This window comes from Pipistrellus kuhlii, unplaced genomic scaffold (genome assembly GCF_014108245.1).
Source record: "Pipistrellus kuhlii isolate mPipKuh1 unplaced genomic scaffold, mPipKuh1.p scaffold_m20_p_7, whole genome shotgun sequence".
NCBI lineage: Eukaryota > Metazoa > Chordata > Mammalia > Chiroptera > Vespertilionidae > Pipistrellus > Pipistrellus kuhlii.
The window spans coordinates 34849197-34875530 of record NW_023425573.1 but is presented as its reverse complement, the minus strand read 5'-3'; the positions used below and the strand labels follow the sequence as shown (position 1 = coordinate 34875530).

General features: G+C 37.4%; 1 protein-coding gene across 1 annotated transcript in view; it reads right to left on the bottom strand.

Moving 5' to 3' along the window:
- Positions 1 to 26334, bottom strand: part of PDE11A (phosphodiesterase 11A) — a 265912-nt gene that overhangs the window by 105087 nt on the left and 134491 nt on the right. The window contains exon 11 of the mRNA XM_045575416.1: positions 260 to 310. Coding sequence (XP_045431372.1) covers positions 260 to 310 — 51 coding nt within the window. The remainder of the gene's footprint in view (positions 1 to 259; positions 311 to 26334) is intronic.

Sequence of the window (26334 nt, the reverse complement as noted above, 5' to 3'; positions counted from 1 at the left end):
GTTCTCAACATACTACACAGATTTTTTTTTTATATCCTGCTTAGTTAACAAATAGAAATAAATACTGAAATCATTTTAATGATCATGAAGAGGCTACGCAGTTACATGTATCTCTCTTACCCTCTAAACTGAATTATTCAAACACACCTTTGCCCAGTTACCTCCAATACCCAGTGAACAGGACTAATTCTCCAGAAGCATTGGAAAGTCAAGTAAAGCTTACCTTGATGCCCCAATAGGGCACAGTTTGCTTCCTTACCTTAAACTTGTCAACTTCAGCTTTTGAACATGTCGCATGGTATGACAGCACCTGATTCAAAAGGAAAGGGGAAAAAAAGGTTTAATAACTAGACATGATTCTATTTTCTGAAATTCTCCTGGCTTAGAAATAAACATTGCTCATGACTATCACCTTGATAAAATAGTGGATTTTAATGCACAACAAGAATTTTCCATAACACTCTGTGACACAGATTGTCATCTATGCAATTACAGTGGAATCTGTTATTATACTAAATGGGATTGTAGCTCACAGTAAAGGCTAAATATTTTACATGAGGATGCTTTTATAGGTAGTTATTTTATCAAAGGAACATGATGTGGCTCAAGATCACAGCTCCCAAAGGATGTGAATACTAAGCCTGTGAAATGCTCTGGAACAAACTAGTAAATAAATCAAAAGGTAGTGTGTGTGTGTGTGTGTGTGTGTGTGTGTGTGTGTGTGTGTACTACAGCAGACACTGTAATTGCTGACTCAAGTTCTATCTCTGGTCTATTCTGACTCGCCTGCTCTTATTATACAAAAAAGATTATAACGTTATGCCCAACCATATGCAATGGTTTTTTAGAAGAGGCTTAGATTTCCCTGCCTTATTGACATCAGCCTTAGTATAAGACAAGCTTTAACCAATGAAATATGGGAAAACATGACTGATGACACTTTTGAGCAGTCTTTAAGGACCATCATGTGGTTCTGCCACCTCCATCTTCTCCCAACTTTGGGAAATGCACAGCCTGAGATGGGCTGCACTCACCCAAAATGGTGCATTGAGCAGAGCCGCAGCACAACTTGCAGCTGATGAGATGTCACTGGAGCAATAATTAACCTTTGTGGCTTATCAGCCCATCATAACCCAGTTTGAAGGCTGCCTACAGCTAGGAGTGGTCATATGGGGTGGCCAGGTGACAATGCTGGTCAATGAGATGTAAGTGGGAGTGTTAGGGTTGCCTTTGTCTTTTCCTTTCTCTTCCTCCCTGCAAAACATAAGTGCAGCAAAATCTGGTGTCTATGAGTATGAATGACAGCTTGTTGTGGATAGTGCAGTAGAAAGGGAAAGAGAAAGGAGCCTTGGACTATCCTGCCTCCGACTTCTTGTTATGTAGGGGAAATAAACACGTTTGCTTGAGTCAGTACTGGCACATTATAAAGTATGTTATATATACCAACATATGTACACACATCCTGTGTATATGTTAGATCCTTCATATTACTAATCACATTCTTAATCTATACAATTTCAAATAAAGAAGTCTGGGAGCTGAAACCGGTTTGGCTCAGTGGATAGAGCGTCGGTCTGCGGACTGAAAGGTCCCGGGTTCGATTCCGGTCAAGGGCATGTACATTGACTGCGGGCACATCCCCAGTAGTGGGTGTGCAGGAGGCAGCTGGTCGATGTTTCTCTCTCATTGATGTTTCTAACTCTATCCCCTTCCCTTCCTCTCTGTAAAAAATCAATAAAATATATTTAAAAAATTTTTAAAAATGAAGTCTGGGAAATGCTAAATAGCTCTTCAACTAATCTTACATCTAACTTTGCAAAATACAGGTTTTATTTTTTAAACTCAGCATTTCCCAAATCTAATTTGCTATAAAACTTCCTTTTAGGTGATATATTAATCTAGTAACTTCCCCACGTAATAACTTATTGACCAAGAACTTGGAGAAATGACAATCCAAGGCATGCACCATCTGTGTGATCGAAGCAGGGCCATCTTGACTCTCAGTGGTTACAATACAGACTTTAGAGCAAAAACAAAAACAAAAACTCCTAGGCACACAACAGGATGGTGATTACCAGAGGGAAAGCGGAGTGAAGATGGTAGGAGAGGGTAAAGAGGAAATAAATAGTGATGGAAGGAGAATTCAAAACAAAACAAAACAAAAAAAGAATATACATCTAGGGCCAGACTGCCCCTCTCAGCTACTGGATTTTGGGCAAGTGTTTTAATTTCCTCAGGCCTCATTTGTAACATAGTATAATAATAACACTACACAGGCATCTCCTATTTAACATCAGTAACCTATTTTTGAAAATCAGAGATTCTATTTGAAAACACCAATAGAGAGCCCATTTTTTTAATTGGAAAAATTATAAGGTATTATAAGACTTGCAAACACTTCCTAAAACTTAATAAAATAAAGTAAAATTCATATGTATGTGTGAACAAAAAATAATATTTGGAAATAGATTGTTTTAAGTGTTACTTAAAGTCAAAGGCTGACTTAGTCATAACCAATATAGTTCTTAACAAAAAGTTGTTTTATAATCAGTAGTATCTTCTCTTCCATTGTAAATACTCTAATCACTTGTTTCTTTTCCCGGTGTTTTCAGCACCTTTTCATCTTTGTGAGGGACTGTCAAATACTAAGTAAAACAAGAGCTGAATGTTGAAGGCATGGTGGTGACTCAGTGAGGACAAGTTGTCTTTCTCAGAGCCAGCAACCCCTGAGAGGCACACCCTCATTGTGAAATTCCAAGTGGTTCTCAAATGTTTACACATGATTTGGACATTTTTTAGACCAATTTAATTTGGAATGTAAATAAAAACTTTCCCATGCCTCCTTTTGTTAAAAAGCAAAACAGAGTTTTGGGGACAAAAATATAATTTTCCAATATAAACAACGACATAAAATGGTGTTTTGAGAGATAAATATATTCTGTGAGATTTAATAATAAAATTTAAACCTAGACTTTTTGTTTTTTTTACTGGAAAAATTCTGTGGTGGGAATCTATACTTCAGACAGTTCTTAGAAAGATTAAATGATTAATACATGTTAAATATCTGGCACACAAATAATAAACTTATGTTTATTATATTAATATTCAATTACAATTCTACCATATAAATATTTGGTAGAGCATTATGTCATCATATTATCTTCACTGTCTCATAATTACAAATTGGGATTTTCATTGCAAAAATAACTAAATAGATTTTGTTCTTTTGACTTGGTTTTACTTTGGCAAACTTTAATTTGGCTGTCATGTTATTAAACTCTCTTACTACTTACAAGTCTCTTTTTGCAAATTCAATTTTCAAAATTTACTTTTATTTACTTTTTTTTTTTAATTTATTTATTTATTTATTTATTTTTACGTATTTTATTGATTTTTCTCCCTCCCTCCCTCCCCCACATCCCCTCCCTCCCCAGAGCTTTATATCCATTGGTTGTACTTATATGCATGTATACAAGTCCTTCAGTTGATCTATTATCTCCCCCAGTTCTTCCTCCCCTCCCCACTGAAATTTGACAATCTGCTTGTTGCTTTACTGTCTCTGTATCTATCTTTTGGTTCATCAGTTTATAATGATCTTTATTATCCACAAATGAGTGAGGTCATGTGGTGTTTCTCTTTCATTGATTGGCTTATTTCACTCAGCATGATGTTCTCCAATTCCATCCAGGTTGCTGCAAATGATGAGAATTCCTTCTTTTTTATGGCAGCATAGTATTCCATTGTATAGATGTACCATAGTTTTTGGATCCAATCATCTGCTGACGGGCACCTAGGCTGTTTCCAAATTCTGGCTATTGTAGATTGTGCTGCTATGAACATAGGGGTGCATATATCCTTTCTGATTGGTGTTTCTAGTTTCTTGGGATATATTCCTAGGAGTGGGATTACTGGGTCAAATGGGAGTTCCATTTTCAGTTTTTTGAGGAAACTCCACACTGTTCTCCACAGTGGTTGCACCAGTCTGCATTCCCACCAGCAGTGCACGAGGGTTCCTTTTTCTCCGCAACCTCGCCAACACTTGTCGTTTGTTGATTTGTTGATGTTGGCCATTCTGACAGGTGTGAGATGGTACCGCATTGTTGTTTTGATTTGCATCTCTCGGATAATTAGTGACTTTGAACATGTTTTCATGTGCCTTTTGGCATCCCTTCTGTCTTCTTTTGAAAATATTCTATTTAGATCCATTGCCCATTTCTTAATTGGATCATTCACCTTCCTTTTATTTAGTTGTATCAGCTATCTGCAGATGTTGGAGATTAAACCTTTATCAGTGGTGTTATTAGCAAATATGTTCTCCCACACCATGGGCTTTCTTGTTGTTTTGTTGATGGTTTCTTTTGCTGTAAAAAAGCTTTTTATTTTGATGTAGTCCCATTTGTTTATTTTCTCTTTAGCTTCCATTGCCCTAGGGGCAGTATCAGTGAAGAAGTTCTTTTGGCATATGTCTGAGATTTTGCTGCCTGTGGATGCTTCTAGTATTTTTATGGTTTCCCGTCTGATGTTTAAGTCCTGCATCCATTTTGAGTTTATTTTTGTGTATGGTGTAAGTTGGTGATCTAGTTTCATTCTTTTGCATGTGTCTGCCCAATTTTCCCAACACCATTTATTGAAGAAACTGTCTTGACTCCATTGTATATTCGTGCCTCCTTTGTCAAATATTAATTGAACATAGTGATTTGGGTTGATATCTAGGTTCTCAATTCTATTCCATTGATCTATATGTCTGTTCTTGTGCCAGTACCAGGCTGTTTTGAGAACAGTGGCTTTGTAATACAGTTTGAAGTCTGGTATTGAGATCCCTCCTACTTTACCCTTCTTTCTCAGGATTGCTGTGGCTATTCGGGGTCTTTTATTGTTCCAAATGAACTTTTGGAGAGTTCTTTCTAGGTCAGTGAAATATGCTGTTGGTATTTTAATGGGGAGTGCATTGAACCTATAGATTGCTTTAGGAAGTATGGACATTTTGATGATGTTGATTCTACCAATCCATGAACATGGTATGTTCTTCCATCTCCTTACATCTTCCTCTATCTCTTTTTTCAGTGTCGTGTAGCTTTCTGCATATAGGTCCTTTACTTCCTTAGTTAAATTTATTCCTAGGTATCTTAATTTTTTTTGGTGCGATGGTAAATGGAATTGCTTTTTTAGTCTCTGTTTCTGTAGTTTCACTGTTGGTGTATAGAAATGCCATGGATTTCTTGGCATTAATTTTGTATCCTGCTACATTGCCAAATTCATTTATTAAGTCAATTAGTTTTTTAATGGAGTCTTTTGGGTTTTTTATGTACAATATCATGTCATCTGCAAATAAGGATAACTTTACTTCTTCTTTTCCAATTTGGATCCTTTTATTTCCTCCTCTTGTCTAATTGCAATGGCTAGTACTTCCAGTACTATGTCAAACAGGAGTGGTGAGAGTGGGCATCCCTGTCTTGTTCCTGTTCTTAGAGGGAATGGTTTTAGTTTTTGCCCACTGAGTATAATGTTGGCTGTGGGTTTATCATATATGGCTTTTATTATTTTGAGGTATGATCCTTGTACTCCCACCTTGTTAAGAGTTTTTATCAGGAAAGGGTGTTGGATTTTATCAAATGCTTTTTCTGCATCAATTGATATGACTATATGATTTTTATCTTTCAATTTGTTTATGTGATGTATCACATTTATTGATTTGCGGATATTGTACCATCCTTGCATTCCTGGAATAAATCCTACTTGGTCATGGTGTATGATCTTTGTGATGTTCTTCTGGAGACGATTTGCTAGAATTTTGTTGAGGATTTTGGCATCTATGTTCATGAGGGATATTGGCCTGTAATTCTCTTTCATTGAGTTGTCTTTATCTGGTTTTGGTATTAGAGTGATGCTGGCTTCATAGAAGGAGTTTGGAAGTGTTCCTTCCTCTTGGATTGTTTTGAATAGTCTGAGGAGGATAGGTTTTAGTTCTTCCTTGAATGTTTGGTAAAACTCTCCTGTGAAGCCATCTGGCCCTGGGCTTTTGTTTGCTGGAAGCTTTTTGATGACTGTTTCAATTTCTTCCCAAGACACTGGTCTATTGGGATTTTTAGATTCTTCCTGATTGAGTTTTGGAAGTTTGTATTTTTCTAAGAATATGTCCATTTCCTCCAGGTTGTTCAGTTTGTTGGCATAAAGTTGTTCATAGTATTTTGTAACAATCTGTTGTATTTCGGTGGGGTCTGTTGTTATTTCACCTCTTTCATTTCTGATTCTGTTTATTTGAGTCCTCTCTCTTTGTTTCTTGGTTAGCCTGGCTAGAGGTCCATCTATCTTGTTTATTCTTTCAAAGAACCAGCTCTTGGTTTTGTTGATCTTATGTATTGTTTTTTTGGTCTCTATGTCGTTTATCTGTGCTCTGATTTTTGTTATTTCCTTCCTTCTGCTTACACTGGGCTTTTCTTGTTGCTCCTTTTCTAACTCTTTGAGTTGTAGAGTTAGATCATCTGTTACCCTTTTTTCTAGTTTTTTGCAATAGGCTTGTAAGGATATGAACTTCCCTCTCAAAACTGCTTTTGCTGTGTCCCATAGATTTTGGATTGTTGTGTTTTCATTGTCATTTGTTTCCAGGATGTTTTTAATTTCTTCCTTGATTTCTCTGGTAACCCAATCCTTGTTTAATAGCATGCTGTTTAGTCTCCATGTGTTTGATTTCTTTGGATTATTTTTATTGTAGTTAATTTCCAGTTTTATGCCATTATGGTCTGAGAAGATACTTGATATGATTTCTATCTTCTTGAATTTGAAGAGACTTTGCCTATGTCCCAAAATGTGGTCTATCTTTGAGAATGTCCCATGTGCACTTGAGAAGAATGTATATTCTGTGGCTTTGGGGTGCAGTGTTCTGAAGATGTCAATTAATTCCATCTGGTCTAGTGAGTCATTTAGGATTGATATTTCTTTGCTGATTTTTTGTTTAGATGATTTGTCGAAGGGTGACAGTGGGGTATTAAAATCTCCTACTATGATTGTATTGCTATTAATCTCTCTCTTAATGTCCTCCAGCAGTTTTTTAATGTATTTGGTTGCTCCTGTATTGGGTGCATATATATTTACCAGGGTTATTTCTTCTTGTTGGATTGTTCCCTTTAGTATTATGAAGTGACCTTCATTATCTCTTATTATGTCCTTCACTCTGAGATCTAATTTGTCAGATATAAGTATTGCTACCCCAGCTTTTTTTTCATTTCCATTTGCCTGGAAAACTTTTTTCCATCCCTTCACCCTCAGTCTGGGTGCATCTCTTTTTCTGAGGTGGGTTTCTTGTAGACAACAGATGTATGGGTCTTGTTTTCTTATCCAATCTGTTACCCTAGGTCTTTTGATTGGAGCATTTAATCCATTTACATTTAAGGTTATTATTGATAGGTACTCATTTGACGCCATTTTTATTCTATACCCATGTTCTTTCTTCACTTATTATTTCTTTATTTTTACAGTAGACCCTTTAGCATTTCTTGCATTGCTGGTTTGGTGGAGATAAATTCCTTCAGTCTTTTTTTGTCTGTGAAGCTCCTGATTTCCCCTTCAATCTTGATTGATAGCCTTGCTGGGTACAGTATTCTTGGATTCAGACCCTTACTTTGCATGACTTTGTATATTTCATCCCATTCCCTTCTGGCCTGATAAGTTTCTGTTGAGAAATCAGTTGCTAGTCTGATGGGGTTTCCTTTGTATATAACTTTCTGTCTCTCTCTGGCTGCTTTTAAGATTCTTACTTTGTCAATGTTGTTTGCCAATTTAATTATAATGTGCCTTGGAGACTGTCTTCTGGGATTCATTTTGCTTGGGACTGTGCGAGCATCTTGAATTTGTGTGATTTTTTTCTTCTCTATTTCAGGAAAGTTTTCTGTCATTATTTCTTGAAATACTTTTTCCATGTCTACCTCAGTTTCCTTTCCTTCTGGAACCCCTATTATTCGAATATTATTTTGTTTTGTATTGTCCCAAAGCTCCCGTAGGCTCTCCTCCTGCTTTTTAATCTTTTTTTCTAGAAGTTGCTCTACTTGGGTATTTTTTTCCATCTTATCTTCTAGCTCACTGATGCGGTCCTCTGCTTCCTCTAGTCTACTCTTGATGCTTTCTATTGAGTTCTTCATGGTAGCGATGTCATTTTTCATTTCTTCTTGGTTCTTCTTCAGTTCCTCATGGCTCTTCTTCAGTTCCTCATGGTTCTTCCTCATTTCTTCTTGGCTATTGTCAAATTTCTCTTCCATTCTTTTTAGCCATCCTATGATCATTACTCTGAATTCTTGCTCTGGTAGGCTGCTTGCCTCTGACTTGTTTACTTCCTTTTCTGGTGATGCCTGCTTTTCTTTCACGTGCGGACTATGTTTTTGTCTCCCCATGGCCTCTCTTTTCAGGATGTCTGGTTATGTGGTGTTCCTTCTCCTTTCCGTGGGTGACCGAAGAACTCCCTTGAATCCACATGTCTGCGCCGATTCGGGCTTCTCAGCTGCTTGATGGACCTCTCCGCTGGGGTTTTCCAGGCCTCAGAGAAGCTACTCCTTTCCTGGTAAGGTGGCGGAGCCCCCGAGCTGCAGCCCTCAGCTCGCCGCCACCTCCGCCGCCGCCGAGGCAGTGCTGGCTACCTGGCCAGGAAATCCTGTCCAGCGGACGGCTCCCTACCTTCCTTGAGAACTCCGCTGCCCCTCAGCTGCCAATCAACATTCCCTGAGCTGCTCAGACGCTACTTTTGTCTGTTCTGGGACCAGAGTCAGAACAAGTCCAACTGTTCAGTCGCCATCTTCAAACTCCGCCTATTTTTATTTACTTAAAAAACAAAACTTTTCACAAAAACTCAGGTTGAAATTCAAAATCTCTGCCACCAGGTGATGCTTAACCTGACTTTTACTATTTAAAGCATTCTGCCCACTACTCTTACTTAATTTTCCCTTTATTATTAAAAAGATAAAATATTAACTCCATTAATTAAAAGTCTTTGAATCAGTGAAGCATACTAAGACTTTTGTCCACTTAAGATTTTGTTTTGTATGTCATTATTGGGTTGAAGTTCTTTGTATATTTTATTTTATTAAGTCAAAGTTATTGAGGTGACATTGGTTAATAAGATTTTATAGGTTTCAACTTACATTTACTTATTTATTTATTTATTATTTATTTTTAATGTATTTTGTTGCTGTGATTATTATAAATGTTCCCCACTTTCCCCCTTTGCTCCCTCCACCAGGCTCTCACCACACCCAGGCCCTCACCTGTCTATTGTCTGTGTCCATTAGCTAGGCATCTATGCATTCAAGCTGAATATTTTAGATATAAGTCCTTTGTCAGATGTCTGTTTTGAAAATATCTCCCAGTTTATGGCTTGTCTATCAAATATTTTCCTTTTTATTGTTTTGTTTTTTAATTGAGAAAGAATTCTCACCATCTAGTTAATTAACACATCCATATTTCATATATTTATCTTTTTAAAAATGGTGAGAACCTTTAAGTTCTACCCTTTTAGCAAATTTCAATTATATAATACAGTGTTTTCAACTTAGTTAAAGGTTTGTATCCTTTTACCAACTCAATTTTCTTTCAATGAGCAAAAATTTTCAATTTTAAACAAATATAAATTGTCATTTTTTTCTTTATTGTTATTATTTCATGTGTTCTTTCTAATAAATTTTGCCTAACTTAAAGTTGTGAATACATATCTCATGCTATCTTCTAAAAATTGTATACTTTATCTTTTATGTTTTGGTCTATGATACATCTGATATTAAATTTGTGTATGGTGTATTAGAACTTTTATAAAATGATTGCCTTGGTTACTTTGTCATGGAATTAAGGTTGCCAATCAGATGAGTTGGTAAGATTATCTTGGCTATCTTGGTGGGCTTGGATATGTGTAGAAGTTTGTTATAGAGGCCATAGGAAATTAATGTTATAAATCTGTTTCTCTCCTGGTCTCCCCCAGCTCCACAAATGACACTCTATCCAATCAATTGTTTAAAGTGGAAAATTAATGTCTATCCTTGATTTTTCCCTTCTGATGACCCTCACATTGAATCCATTAGAAAAACATGTCATTTACACTCTGATATTTTGACTGTTTCCACTTCTATTACACAGGACCACAGCATCAGCCTCTTCACCTGGGATCTGGCAACAATCTCTCAATTTCTACCCTCCCATCTCTTTGGCATGCATCAGTCAGAATTATATTTAAGAAGTATAAACCATATCTTGCCATCCCCAGATGAAAACTCAATAGTAGCTTCTTATTACACTTAGAATAGTATCTAGATCCCCAACAGTGACCTGACAGATCCTGCACAACCTGACTCTCAGCACTCTCTCCACCTGAGCTTCATGCCTTGCCCTCTCTTCTACCTACTGCAGCCACGCTCACCTCCTTTGGATCTTCTACAGCACCGACTCTTTTTAATTAGTGTCTTCCCCACCCTCACCACCTGATTGCTAGTTCTATCCTTCTGAAATTAGGTTAAGTGTTGCCTTTTCAGTGAGGTCTTCTCTACGGCTCTCCATTATTCCAAGTTAAGCTATTTCCTTCACATCACGTTATCACAGTTACGCTAGTTTGTTCATCACCTGTCTCTCCCACTAGACTTCAAAAACCATAAGGCAAAGATGAGATCTGGTTTTGGCCACTAAGGTATATACTGTTCCTAGCAGTGTGCCTAATATTTGACACTAAGTATATATTTGGTGAATCAAGGAATAAAAACATAAAATAATCTTTAAAGAATCTCTCCTCTTCCATATGATTAGTGCCCTTAATTGATGCTTTTTCCTCAGTAAGTCATATGTCTTAGACTAGAGAATAAGCTGAACAGTATTGGTAGGGTTACCAGATTTAGAAAATAAAAATACAGGACACCCAGTTAAATTTGAATTTCAGATCAACAATTAATGTTTGCAATATCTGGGACATACTTCTGCTAAAAATATTATTTATTATTGATTTGAAATTCAAATTAACTGGGTGTCCTGTGTTTTTACCTGGAAACCCTACTTCTACTTGCTCCAAATTAAGGAAGCTGGAAACAAATGTGGAAAACACCAATCCACATTTCCAATTAGTCATATTCCTTTCTTTGTTCCCATCCCACATTTCCCAGTGATTTTTTTTTTTCTCCACAGCATTTTATCTGGCAAACCTACCAAATTCCATGAGTGTGGAATATTTTCAGCAATGCCAAATAACCTCATAAATCTAAAATCTGTCACAAATCCATGGATACCATTAAAGGAAATATGACAAAAGTAATTCCTAATTACTTTTAGCATAGCCAATATTCTAAAGGGAATCATTACCGTTATATACATATATATAATCATATAGCACAGCCAATGAGTAAAAATCAGGTAAGATTCTATAGTTGATAAGAAAGCTTGAAGAATTATATTTTTAAATTACTATTGTCAAACCTTCTTGGATAAGTTAAAACTTCCTCCATGATTCCAGACTATATTAATTTTATTTTAAAAATATATATTTTATTGATTTTTTACAGAGGGGAAGGGAGAGGGAGAAAGAGCTAGAAACATCCATGAAAGAGAAACATCAATCAGCTGACTCTGGCACACCCCCTACTGAGGATGTGCCCACAACCAAGGTACATACCCTTGACCAGGATTGAACCTGGGACCCTTGATTCCAAAGGCCGACACTCTATCCACTGAGCCAAACCGGTTAGGGTCAAACTATATTAATTTTATAAGAATTTCCTTAGTTATATATACATTTTATACATTTTATATCAAGGACCTACGTTTACCATCAATTTTTGAATAATGTATATTTGATTGAGAAAAAAAGCTTTAATTGAGTGCATCATAATAGTTTTGAAGAAAGAAGCATTTATAAATCTTAATTATATAAATACTTTCTCTATGCAAAACATTGCTAGATTTTGGGAGTTTAGCCATACAAACACACTCATTAATTTTTGTACAGCTAAATAAAATTTTCATAAGGCCTACATACAAAAGTAAACAGTTTATCCACAGGACACAACAAATATTAAACTTTCATAAGAACATTTCTATCCCCGATTGATTTATCTTTCATTTGTATTAATTTAGACAAATTTTACAGTAAAAAGTAGTGACTCGGGTTTTTTGGTGAGCTTTAACACAAGAAATCTTTATAGTTACAAAAATAAATCAGTATTTGCAAAACCTTACCCACTTCAATTAATTTTTGGATTGAACTTGCCCCTAATAAAACAAAACAAAGCAAAGCAAGATAAAGCAATTATCAGACCCATAAACAACAGAGTAGAGAAGTCATGTTTTTATGTTGAGCTTCCACAGCAGGAAAAGATAATTAACTATATTTCAAAAAAATAAGCAATGCGCAGAGCCATGAGATAGGACTGCTATATCAAGCCTTGCCCTCTGCCACATGCGATTCCAGCCCAGAGCCAAATGATTGCCTTGCAGTCCTAGGAATGGCCCTTGAGTAAAATCTCTCGTACCAATCGTTTTAAATATTAGTATTTTGGATTTGAGCAGAGAAATGAGAAGTGGACCATTACTTATATTGGCTGAAAGGATCGCAAATGTAAAAGACCACTAAATGGGAAGGAGAAGGCCAGACCTCTGAGGACCGAGACTGGCAGAAAAGGACTGCATGAATATTTACTGATATGTTTATGGCTCTAGTGGCAAAGTGGCACTTGGAAACTAAACTGATACAGAAGTTAATTTAAGCTGATCTAGTGTAAAGGCCCAAATAATTTATATTGATGAGCTCCAGAGAAATAAAGAAGCTTTGCTATCAGCAGCAGGCCTCCAGCCAAGAACGGTGACAAACCACAGGGAATGAAAAGTCAATTTACTTGGGTGACCTGACAGAAGTGCCATCTAACTGAGTAAAGAACATACTCCAACACTGTTAACACAATGATGACAGGCTTCAAAGATAGGTGACTGGATGAATGTGCAGAAACTGAGAAATCATGTTTCTGCTGTCAAATATTTAAGAAGCTGCCTGCTGTTTAATGGAATGAAATGTTCAAAAAGGGAACTCAGATATGTAACTGCACCTGCCATGCGATCTGTTATCATGACCTTCAAAATATATGCCATAATGGTATTTTTTAAATTTTTAGAAGAACTTAGGCCTTTAAAATGTAAAGTAAAATATAAGCTGCCTGCCGAATCTGGAGTCATAAATAAAATACTCAATTGTTAGGGTAACTTTTAAATCAGCTGCTTTTTAACTACTACAGGCAGAAAAGAAGGGCCACACTTGTAGCTCATATCAACAGGTATTTATGGGGAGCCTACTATGTGTAAGCCATTGTGATAGACATGCTGGCTCTTTTTCTCACCTTGGCAAATAAATTTTATTCAAGGCCTCAATTTTCCCTGATTGCTACCGTGTTTCCCCAAAAATAAGACATCCTCCGAAAATAAGACCTACTTACAGGTTTCCTTCTGAGTAAAATATAAGGCACCCCCCCAAAAATAAAGCCCCTCCTAGGCTAAACATGAGAGATTTGGTCCACTGATTCTGAAAGAAATGGAGTCACAAGAAATTCACCAGGAAATTCAGGAATTGGATTGTTATGATGATGTTCCAGAAGATGATGACATGATTGTCATTGAATAAATGAGTAAATTCTTGAAACTGTAGGATTCACAGTTTGTCTGGTTTGTGTTGACAACTACTGTACTACCGTACCGTATACAGGTAATAAATTTCCTTTATTTTCATTTAACAATAAATATGTACCGTATTCTTCTTCATGGAAAAATAAGACATCCCCTGAAAATAAGACCTAGCGCGTCTTTGGGAGCAAAAATTAATATAAGACACTGTCTTATTTTCGGGGAAACAGGGTAGTAGTTCTATGAAACTCTGTGCTGAAAATGATTCTTGAGGCTTAAGGAGGAACTCAACAGGAAGGTGTGCTGTGATTGATTTGTGATGTCTTCCTCAGGCATTGCTTGGAAAGAGTGATGGCATATGTGCTATGCATTGCAATCATTGGAAAATAAGAAATGACCCTCTGGATCAAACTATTCAGTCTGGGAATCTATTGATGAAAGAGAAGCAAAGATATATTTTGAGTAAATCATAGATGCTAAATTTAATTGATTAGGGATATATCTAAAACATAGATGTAATTTTGATTTTTCAGTCTCATTTTGTATTCAGTGAAATATTGTGCTGGTAATTAACCTATTAGTTTTGTAGCCAGCCTCTGGCCCTCTGTGATATAAGAAACAGCGACCTTCTCAGGTAACAGGCTGAAAGTTCTCTATTTGACTTGTTGGACCAATTAATAAAGGGTATATAATTTGCAATTATAAGACAGTGCCAAGAAGTTTTTATTGAGTGCATCTTACTGGGCACTTAAGAGAATTGTTTTGGTTTTGGTTTCCATATAAATAGGAAGCCTGCTTTCCAACCTTGTCCCTGTCTCTTGAAACTCATAAACCTCGAAGGAAACCACATTTTCCCTATCTCTGTTCTCTACTAGACTGAAATTACTGGGGATGCTGTATGATAGATTAGACATATTGTCAACTTCATGTTGCTTTGCTGAGGGTCACATGAGTTCTTGGCACATAGCAGGAGATCTACTCATTACATTATGATTATGTCTTATAAACCTCACAGTTCCCATTAGAGTGTTTTGGAAACATTTAAACATGCATAGACTTCATTGTTGACTATTTTTGTAGGGAAGCACCATTTTTTCATATCCATAAATTCTTTTTTTTTAATAAGTTTTTATTGTTCATATTATTACAAATGTTCCTTTTTTCCCCCCCACCATTGCTCTCCTCCACCAGGTTCCCACCCCACCCTCTGCCCTTTCCCCTCTCCCCATTGTCCTCATCCATAGGTGCACAGTTTATGTTCAGTCTCTTCCCACGCCCCTCTCTCCCCTTTTCCCCAAGAATCGTCAGTTCACTCCCCTTCCATACCTCTGATTCTATTATATTCAATAGTTAATATTGTTCATCAGATTTTTTTAATTTTTTTGGTTTTTAGATTCACTTGTTGATAGTTACATATTTGTTGTTCATAATTTTTATCTTTGTTTAATTTCTCTTCTGAAAGAACCCGCTTCAGCAATTCATATAATTCTGGTTTGGTGGTGATGAACTCCTTTAGCTTTTTTTTATTAGTGAAGCTCTTTATCTGACCTTCGATTCTGAGTGATAGCTTTGCTGGGTAGATTATTTTTGGCTGTAGGTTCTTGCTATTCATCACCTTGAATATTTCTTGCCATTCCCTTCTGGCCTGCATGGTTTCTGTTGAGAAGTCAGCTGACAATCGTATAGGTGCTCCTTTATAGATTACTACCTTCTTTGCTCTTGCTTCTTTTAATATTCTCTCTTTGTCTTTTGCTCTTGGAATTTTAATAATGATGTGTCTTGGTGTGGTCCTCTTTGGATTCCTTTTGTTTGGGGTTCTATGTGCTTCCTGGACTTGTAAGTCTAATTCTTTCACCAGGTGGGGGAAGTTTTCTGTCACTATTTCTTTCAGTATGTTTTCGATATCTTGCTCTCTCTCATCTTCTGGGACCCCCATAATTCTGATGTTGGTTTGCTTGAAGTTGTCCCAGAGGTTTCTTACATTATCTTCAATTTTCTGGATTCTCTTGCCTTCTAGCTTCTGTGGAGGAGTGTCTTCTGGCTCTTTATGTTCCAAATCTTTGACTTGATTCTTGTGATCTTCCCTTCTGTTTTTAGGACTCTGTAAAATATTTTTTATTTCAGACAATGAATTCTTTATTTCTTGTTGATCGCTTATCATTTCTCGATGACTCCTTATTAATTCTAGTTGATCTCTTTTCATATCCTCATAGGCCTTATCCATCTTTTCTAGGAAATTCTTGAAAAACCTTATAAGCGTAGATTTGAACTCTATATCCAGACGCTTTTTGTCCTCCATTTCTTTCGTTTGTGATCTATTTTGTTGTCGCATTTCGCAGTTACAGATGGGACGGGGTTTCAGGGTGGAGCCTGCAGCTTTGGCTTCCGTCAGCCCCACCCTATGTGGGTCCGTCAGTGCTCGCTGCCGGCGCCTCTGAGAGAAAGGTGCCCTCGATTTTTGCCTGCTGCCAAACAGTCTATGCTCTCCCACAATGAGCCCGGTATTGGGGTTCAGTTCCGTTGGAAGTGGAGTTGGAGGTGGCGTTCGGAGCAGTCTGGAGCCCCTGTCTCCTTCCCGTCAGGGCAATCCCGCGGCACAGCCGACCGTCCCTTCTCTGCGCGCAGTGTGCGTGCTGCCGGGACCTCCTTTCGCCACTTCCCCGGGGTTCCGCCTTACAGCCCGGCTCCCTATGGCTGAGCCTGAGTCCCCGGGGTCTGGCTTAAAACTGGGGATCAGAGCAGTCGGGGGCCCAGCACAGTCGGAGTTTTATCTCCTTTCCGCTAGGGAACGCCCGCCAGGCACTCGGCCTCCCTCCTCTCCGGCTCTGTCCTCTCCGCGCCCCGCGTCTCTGTACCTTGGCTTTTCCAGCTCCTCCGCACCTCCTTCTGGGTTTTCTCCTTGCTTCTCACTGTAGAATTTCCAGTCAGTCAACCTTCCTCTAGTTCTGGGCAATGTCCGTTTTATATTTTAGTTGTATTTTATTGAAATTGTTGTGTGCGGCTGCGGCTAGGTGTTCACCTGGGCGCAGCCATCTTCCATATCCATAAATTCTTAGTTGTTGATAAGAGGTTATCTTACTGGATTACCTTGCTGGCACAAATCAATACCTTATAAATGAAGTAGTAATGGATTATAACCCAAAGTATAAAATAAATACCCATCATTCTATACTGAGATAAATGACAAATATCCTGTACAGAAGAATTCTAGATAATTCTACTTCCCCCTCGAGGCAGTTAAGCATAACTCTATTTCGTAGGTGTGGCTATGCTTAGTGACTTCCTTCCAAAGGATGCAGTGGGGAGTAAGTTTACTGTGGGGATATTTGACAAACACTAGCTGGGCCACGTGATCAAGGTCAACAACAATAATGGTAAGTCACATTGAAAGTGTGTATCCATGATATGATGTGATAAAGATAGTACTTTTCTTTGTGGTCTTCCCCCTCAAAACCTCATAATCGCAACCTAATCCTGAGAAAAACATCAGGCAAATCCCATGAGGGATATTTTATTACCAAATACCTGACCAGTATTTCTTAAAACTATCAAGGTCATAAAATAAAATCTGAAAAACTGTCACAGACAAGAGGAGCCTAGGGAGACATGATGACTAAATGTAGTAGGGTGTTCTGGATAAGATCCTGTAACAGAAAATTATTTTATATAAACGTTAAGGAATCTGAAGAAAATATGGGCTTTAATAATATCACAATATTAGTTTAATAATTATAACAAATGTACATGCTAATGTAATATGTTAATAATTTAGGAAACAGGTACAGGGTACATAGGAACTTCTGTACTATCCTCCCAATTTTTCTGTAAATTGAATACTATTCTAAAAAAAGTACATTTTATATACATATATTCTTAAAAAAGTAATATATTCTAAAAAATAGTACAATATATATTTTAATTTTAATATGTCTGGCTGATTCTCAATATAGTTTCTCCCATTTCTCACAGAACACCCAAATGAGAGCCCAGAAACCATCACTAAAACTGAGAACCCACTACTAGATTCTGGGAAGAAATGTCACCAATTTTAAGGCAGATGCAGCTGTATTGAGAAAAATAACTGGCGGCTTCATCATGTTTCACCCCCTGAAATAAAGCATCCTCCTGGCATGAAAGAAGACAGAGGGCATTGTTCTAATGCAGCCCCCTGGTCTGAAAGGAGACAGACAGGAGGGCATTGTTCCTTTCAAGTGTCAGGCTCTCACTTAGAGCTGCAGAATTGGTACAAATCAAAATATTAATCCAGTTGACCTTTTACTGAATGACAGCTGTTTTTGAAATATTAGCCTTTATCTTGGGGGAATAGAGTCACTGCAAATAAAACACTGAATGATGGGAGAGTTATAATACAAGTAACAACTGTTATTGGCAATTTACGAGCATTGTTAAAGACTATTTGCCGTATTTCATGTCATCCTCATAACAATTCCACAAGGTTGGGAAGCGAGAAAAATGAAACACAGAGAAATTAACTGATTTGCCAAGAGATACACAGGAAAATGTGGCAGAGCTAGGATTAAAATTCTAAGTTTAATTTTAAAGATCATACTTTTAACCATTTTACTGTACCTCATAAAAAAACAACAACCACCACCTAGCAGCAGTGTGTGCTGAGACTTGAAATTTTTATTGCTATTTAGTTGGGGTCTTTATTTGTACTTGATTGCATTTGATTCACTCATCAAATATTTTTTGCATGTTCACTGTGTTGTATGCCAGGCCCTATGATGGCACTAGTCATTCGACAGTGAACCAGACCCATAGACACATCCTTGAACATACGGTATTTAGGGTCTGGTTTGGGGAAAGAAAACACCATTTCAGCCCAGCAGAGGCACCCGAGACCCATGCCTACATATTAGATACTGAGAATCAGCCTAGAAATTAACATTGGTTTGCTCCCATTTTGTATATCTATTAAAGGGGATTCTATAGTACATAAGTGGATAGCAAGAGAGGCTTAAGGCCAATTACAAAGCCTTGCCAGTCAGTAAACACTGAGTCCAAGGGGAAGGAGGCACCATCCTGAAAACCCAGAGAGAATGTGCCTCTGATAATGATTTCATGTGAGGGCCATTACCTTTCTGAAATCTTATGCTTAATGTCTTTAATAAGCTACACGAAGAAAGAGACTTGTTAAAACTGGAGCAAAAAACCATATAGGTAAAATAAGTTTAGATGAAATTTTAAAATGAAGAAACAACAAATGAAAAAATGAGATACGAAAGCTCAACTCTCACTTTTTCAGGGAGGGCTCTCTTGGATGTATCCGTAGTTGCCCCATTTCCACTCACTCTTTATTGAAACATCCTGCTTTGTTTCCTGTATAACAGATTCATTTACTTATTACTGCCTGTTTTTTTCCTGCCAGAATATGGATCCATGAGAATATGGATATTATTTGTTTGTTCACTACTCAATCCTCAGTACCTGGAAGAGCATTTACCACAAAGTACCTCAGCAAGTATTTATTCAATGATTGAAAATACAGGTAACAAAATGCAAATGAAGATGGATTAACATATGAAAAAGAGTCCAAATTATAGCTGTAGAATTTAAATTGACATTGGGGTTAATAAAGATTTTTTTTTAAATGCAAGCACTTAGAATCAACAAATCAATGGAAAAGAATAGACAGAACCAAAATAGAATGGCACTTACATGTCATTTGTTTTTCAACAAAGTGCCAAAGTTTATCTAATGAAAAAATTTTTTTCTTCTTTAAGTGATACAAATAAAAAGTAAACTGCAACCGCTACTATACACAAAAATTACTGAGGTGGATCATGGAGCAAAACGTAAAAGCTAAAACTATAAAGCTTTTGGAGGAAAACATAGGAGAATATATTCTTGAGTTGGGGAAGGCAAAGTTTTCTTAGAAAGCAATAACCTTAAAAATTATTTTCATGATAAATTAGACTTCATCAAAACCAAAAATATCTTCTCATCAAAAGATACCATAAAGAATATGAATAAGCAGATTTGGAAAAAAACATTCCCAACACAATATTTGAGCAAATACTTGTATCTCAAGGATATGTAAAGAATTCCTACTATTCAATAATAAAAAGACAAGCAATCTAATGAAAAGTAGCAAATCATTTAAACAGTTCACAAAAGAAGATACACAAATGGTAAATAAGTACATGAAAAAGTATGTAAAATTATTAATCATTAGAGAAATGAAAATTAAAACCTCAATAAAATATCATTAAATACATATCAGAATGAGTAAAATTAAAAACAAAGACAGCACCAAATATTGAAGAGACTGTGAAGCAACTAAAACTTTAATTTTTACTTGGTAGGAAAATGCTATGGTACAATACCATTGTAAAAAAACTATCTGGCAGTTTCTTGTAAAAGTAAATATAAAATGGCCTTTGGACCCAGTATTAGAATTACTGAACTAATTGGTATTAGTTCAAGAAAAATAAAAGCATATGTTCACAAAAATACTTATTCAAAATGCTCATAGCAGCTTTAATTATATAGCCCCCAAACAGAAACACCAATGTATTGATTAATAAGAGGATAAATAAACAAACTGTGGTAGATTCCCACAATGGAATACTACTCAGCAATTAAAAATAAACTTATATAACCCACATGGATGAATCTCAAATGCATTATGCTAGTTAAAAGAAGTTTTATAAAAAAGAGTATATATTGTATAATTTCAGTTATATAAAATTATAAATAAGTAAAACTAATTTATGGTGGAAAAATCAGAACAGTGGTTGTATTTGAGGTGGTGGAGGGTGTCTCTAGGAAGAATCATGGAAACTTTCTGGGTGGTGATATATCAAGATATATTTTCTATTGAGAAATAATAAAATTGTTGTTTTATGCTGAAAACATTTTGGGGTGATTTGATAGGCAAGATTAGGTTACCTAAACAAAATCTTTGCTAAATTTGTATTAGAAATACAGTTCTATTAATATAGAAAAATATAGTTTTCTTGAAAAAGTAATTGCATTGGGTAACAACTTACTAATGATAATGTAATTAAACATGAACAAAAACTACAGGTAAGCACCTAGTACATAGTTTATTTTCTTTCTTTTTAAAAATTCATCTTTATTGTTGAAAGTTCAATTTATTTTCGTGCATAGCAAAAAGTTAAATGATGCTAGGTCATGTTTATCTTTATTAATTAAAAATATTGATTAAAGAATGCTTTGGTAAAAAATAAACATGATAAATAACTTCCATTTCACTAGAGTAAAAACAATAATCAAGTGAATATGAATTTCTAACTAAGTAGATTTCAAGGTTTAGACAAGGGCCCAGGCATCAATATTATTTAAAAGCTCCCTGATTGATTCTAATCTGTGGACTGTGTTAGAATACACAAAACACCCAATCAGCATGTCATTTTTAGAACTTCCTTTGGGCAACAAAAATCAGCAAATGAAAGTGAAACCTACAATGTCTATTTGGTTTGTCTTCATTGTGCTATCCAAAGAATTCCAGGAAACGTGGCATGATTATTTTCTGAGGATCTTTATAAAAACCACAATTTGATCATAATTTATACACCAGTTCATTAAGCACCTGACATTTTCACAGAGAACAGCTTCCAATTTTTTTTTTTTTTAATTTGTTTGTTTGTTTGTTTGTTTTGTAAAGTAACTTGAGATGTAGTAGTGGCTAAATTAAGGTAACTAACTCCCACATAACCATTTTAGGAAAATAATTCATTTGGGTTTCCTTTTGTCCTTCCAAAAAGTGAAATGTTTAGATAATTCTATATGTTTTCAATAAAGAAAAATTTATAAGTGGGAACAATTCCATTTCTGCTGATGAGTTGTATTTGGCTTTGTAATTTATATCTGTACTAGAGGCCCGGCACACGAAATTTGTGCACAGGGGGAAGTGGGAATGTCCCTCAGAGTAGCTTTCACCCTCTCTAATCTGGGACCCCTCGAGGGATATCTGACTGCCCTCTCACAAACCAGGACTGTTGACTCCCAACTGATCGCCTGCCTGCCTGCCTTCCTGATTGCTCCTAACCACTTTTGCCTGCCAGCCTGTTCATCCCCTAACCACTCCCCTGTCAGCCTGATTGATGTCTAACTGCTCCCCTGCTAGCCTGTTTGCCCCCAACTTCCCTTGTCTGCTGTCCTGGTCACCCCTAACTGCCCTCCCCTGCAGGCTTGATTGCCCCAACTGCCCTCTCTTGCAGGCCTGGTCCCTCCCAACTGCCCTTCCCTGCTGGCCTGATCACCCACAACTGCCCTCCCTTGCAGGCCTGGTCCCTCCCATCTGCCCTCCCCTGCTGGCCATCTTGTGTCCACATGGGGGCAGGATCTTTGACCACATAAAGCAGCCATCTTGTGCACTGGAATAATGGTCAATCTGCATATTATTCTTTTATTAGATAGAATAGAGGCATGATGCATGTGTGGGGGTCAGCTAGTTTGCTCTGAAGGGTGTCCTGGATCAGGATGGGGATTTCCTTGAGGCATGGGGTGGCATGGGTGAGGGGCCTGTGGTGGTTTTCAGGCCAGCCACACCCCCTGGCAACCCAAGCAGAGGCCCTGGTATCTGGGATTTATTTATCTTCTATAATTGAAATTTTGTAGCCTGGAGCAGAGCCAAGCCTTCTGCTCCCTCCGTGGCAGAAGCCATTTTTGTTGGGCTTTATTTATCTTCTATCATTGAAACTTTGTAGCCTTAAGTAGAGGCCTAGGCCAGTTAGGGTGTATAGAAAGCTTGGCTTCTTCCATTGCCAGGGAAACCCAAGCCTCCCTCCTGCTCTCTCTGTGGCTGTAGCCATCCTGGTTGGGGTTAATTTGCATACTTGATCCTGATTGGCTAGTGGGCGTAGCTAGTGGGTGTGGCTTGTGGGTATAGTGGAGTGATGCTAATTTGCATATTACTCTTTTTTTTAGATAGGATTCTTTGCATCTGCAAATAAACATGGGTTTTTCAAGAGTCAATGTTTATCATTTTAGGGCTATTAACATTGCTTTGTCACCTGATCATAAGTTGCCTTCTCTTCCTCTTCCATTAGGAAGCCAGGTTGGCCCCTTACTCACCATTCAAGGAAATACATCAGGAACATGGTACCTGAGAAGAGGTCCCTCCCAAAATAGTAAAAAGTAATAAAATTTTTGGTAGGTAATAGGATATTTAAATGGACTTTTTCTATCTGAGTTTATAGTTGAGATCAACAGGGTATTACAGTCTAAAGAGAGATGGCAGGCCATGTAGACTTTATATGCAAGATCTGTAAAGAAGTTGCCACAAACTGCCTAAGCCGGTTTGGCTCAGTGGTAGAGCATCGCTCTGTGGACTGAAAGGTCCCAGGTTCGATTCCAGTCAAGGGCATGTACATTGATACGGGCACATCCCCGGTAGGGGGTGTGCAAGAGGCAGCTGGTCTATGTTTCTCTCTTATCGATGTTTCTGGCTCTCTATTTCTCTCCCTTCCTCCTCTCTGTGAAATATCAATAAAGTATATTAAAAAAAAAAAAAAGAAGAAGAAGAAAAAGAAGTCGCCACAAACTAATTCTGCCACCTCCAATTTAAGGTGCTTGCTGTCCATCTTGGCCTTGTATAAATAAATAAATAAATAAATAAATAAATAAGACTTCATGAAAGAACCCATATTGAGATTTTCTTAGGGATTTTAAGGGTTCCTTCCAGAGAACCACTTGTCCAACTTTATATATATTATATATAATGAGGGGGGAGCATCTATAGTGTGGATACACTGGACAGGATGATTCACTGGACAAGATGATTCACATCCGGGGTGATAGAGTAGATCAACATGTGATTTCATCACACTATTCTGAACAGCATGTAGTTAAAAATGCACAAATTATTTATTTCTGGAACTTCCACTTAATATTTTAGGACCGTGGGTGACCACCAGTAATTGAAACCGTGAAAATGAAAAGAGAACTACAAAAGGGGATGGGGGTGTGGGGGATGTATATGAGATTCTAGAACAGTAAAATTCATAGACATGAAGTAGAGTGTTGGTTGCCAGGGGCTGGGTGGAAATGAGTGTTAGTATTTAATGGGCACATAGTCAGCTGGGGAACATGAAACAGTTCTGAAGATGAATGATGATGATGGTTGCACAATGTGAAGGTACTTAATGCCACTAAACTGTACACTTAAAAATGATAAGATTTATGTTGTGTTTATTTTAACACAATAAAAAAAAAAAATAAAAAAAAAAAGATGCTGACCAAAAAGGCTTCCTGGAAGACTGAGATGATGCCCACAGGGGAAAGATGTGGATGGGCCAGCCACTGGAATCTAGTCATCAAAGGAAAAAGCACACCAGGGAGCCCAGACCCAGTTCTCTGAATTTATGAAGGCAACTCATGATAAAAAGCAAATGTTGGTGTCTGACACGGAGGACCTTGCAACCGGATTAGGACAACATCATTTTGCCCCTTTCATTCATCCTTCCTCTCTAGCTTCTGTCATGGGAGAGAAGGTGAAATGATGAAGATAAAGAAGTCCACTATGATTGTCACCTGATCATAAGCTTCTAATCCTAAGCAAGGGGGAATCTTGGAGACTGTTTACACCTAAGTGTGTCAGAAGAGCCATGAAAGCTATCAGAGAGTTCATCTAAGAGTGGGGAAGAATGATTCAACAGAGTAGGTTTTGAAAGGAAGAGGGAAAAGTCTAGCTCTTTTAATCATCCAGTTAGAAAAGATTCTCCCTTTGGAGCTTAGGAGATTCCTCATGGGAGAATCATCTCATTAACTTCTCTTCCTCTTCCATTAGGAAGCCAGGTTGACCCCTTACTCACCATTCAAGGAAATACATCAGGAACATGGTACCTGAGAAGAGGTCCCTCCCAAAATACATACATACATACATACATACATACATACATACATACATACAAAACTTTGTACTCATGGCACATAAAGTAGGAAGGGGACACAGAAGTAATACTACGCAAGTCCGTGGCCAGCCAGAGTGGCTGCCAGCTCCTCCAGCACAGCCCAAGCTTCTTCCTTTTGGAATATTGACATGACAGACCAAAGTAATTATTTGTGGCTGCATGTATTCATTTGTTCACTTTTACTGAGTATCGTGATATTTAAAATATCTATGAAATATGATCACATACTTTAATAAACATATGTTACAGCAGAGGAAAACATACAGATTCACAATTAAATATACTATAAGGTCCAGAGAGGAATGAATAAACATGAAGTTAAAAGCTTTAGGGAGAAGATAACTTTTAAATCAAGCTTTGAATGATGGGATACTTCTGACAGGAGATGCTATGATTAAGATAGAGATAACTAAAATGGAGAGGGTGTTAGAGTGAAGCTCAGATGGCAGAGAAGCACCGATTTGTAGACTAAGAAGTATCTGGGTTTGTAAGTAGCATAGAATACTCTGAAAAGAGCAATGAAAGCCAGGGTCGGAAGAAAGTTTGGTATGATATTTCTATGGGCCCCAAAGGCCAGGAACTTTGTGATATGATAGTAATGGGGGAGTAATTTAAGGTCTATGAGAGCCTGAGTGATGCAATCTGAATTATGGTTTAGGAAGAATAGAAGGCTATTAACATTGCTCAGTCAAGAGGCAATGAAGCCCTTAAGTAGGATGATTGCTGTGGCAATCGGAGAGGAGAAAATGGACAGGAGAGGCTTGGGGGAGGTAGAATAAATGGGGCTTGGCTCTTGATTGCATATGCCCTTTCTGTACCCTCTGACTGACCCGCATTCCTTTCCTTTTCTGATCATAAAGGTGTATAATGTGTCCCTTAACACACTAACATATTTTCTGGAAAATTTCTCATCAGTATTAGGTAAAGCTTCATTTGCAATATCTATGAAAGACACCCCAAAGGACAATCCTTGATGTTCAAAATGAAGAAATAATATTCCACATCTACACTTGTACTATATTTTCTCTGTACTCTGGACTTACAGGTAAAGTTCTCCCCCTTTTATCTTCAATCCTTACTTTCAGAAAATGTGAACATAAATTAGTACATTTCTTGTTAAAGCTCTTGGTTGATCACATAGATTGGAAATTGTCATCATAAAATTAATGCCATTAAAAATGATAATAAAATCCTCTTTGTTCCAGTATTTAGCTTTAAGAACATCTCTACTCTCTATGAGACTTAGAGTACTAATTTTGTAAAATCAGAAGGAAGGATTTGGCCTGGCTGGTTTGGTCCAGAGGATAGAGCATCGGCCTGTGAACTGGAATCAAATCCCAGGTTTGATTCCAGTCAAGGGCACATGCCCGTGTTGTGGGCTTGATTCCCAGTGGGTACAAGAGGTGGCCAATCAATGATTCTCTCTCATCATTGATGCTTCTATCTATCTCTCTCTCCTTCTCCCTTCCTCTCTGAAATCAATAAAAATCTAAAAAAATATTTTTTAAAAAAGAAGAAAGGATTTTAGCAAAGAACTAAATTATGAAAAATTAAGAAAAGCATCACCCTGGTTGGTATGGCTCAGTAATTAGAACATCGGCCTGGTAACATAAGGATCACAGGTTCAATTCCTGATCAAGGACACCTGGGTTGCAGGTTGGCTCCTCACCCCTAGTCAGGAGAGAAGGAACGAAGGAAGGAAGGAAGGAAGAAAGGAAGGAAGGAAGGAAGGAAGGAAGGAAGGAAGGAAGGAAGGAAGGAAGGGAGGAGGAGGGAGGGAGGGAGGGAGGGAGGGAGGGAGGAAGGA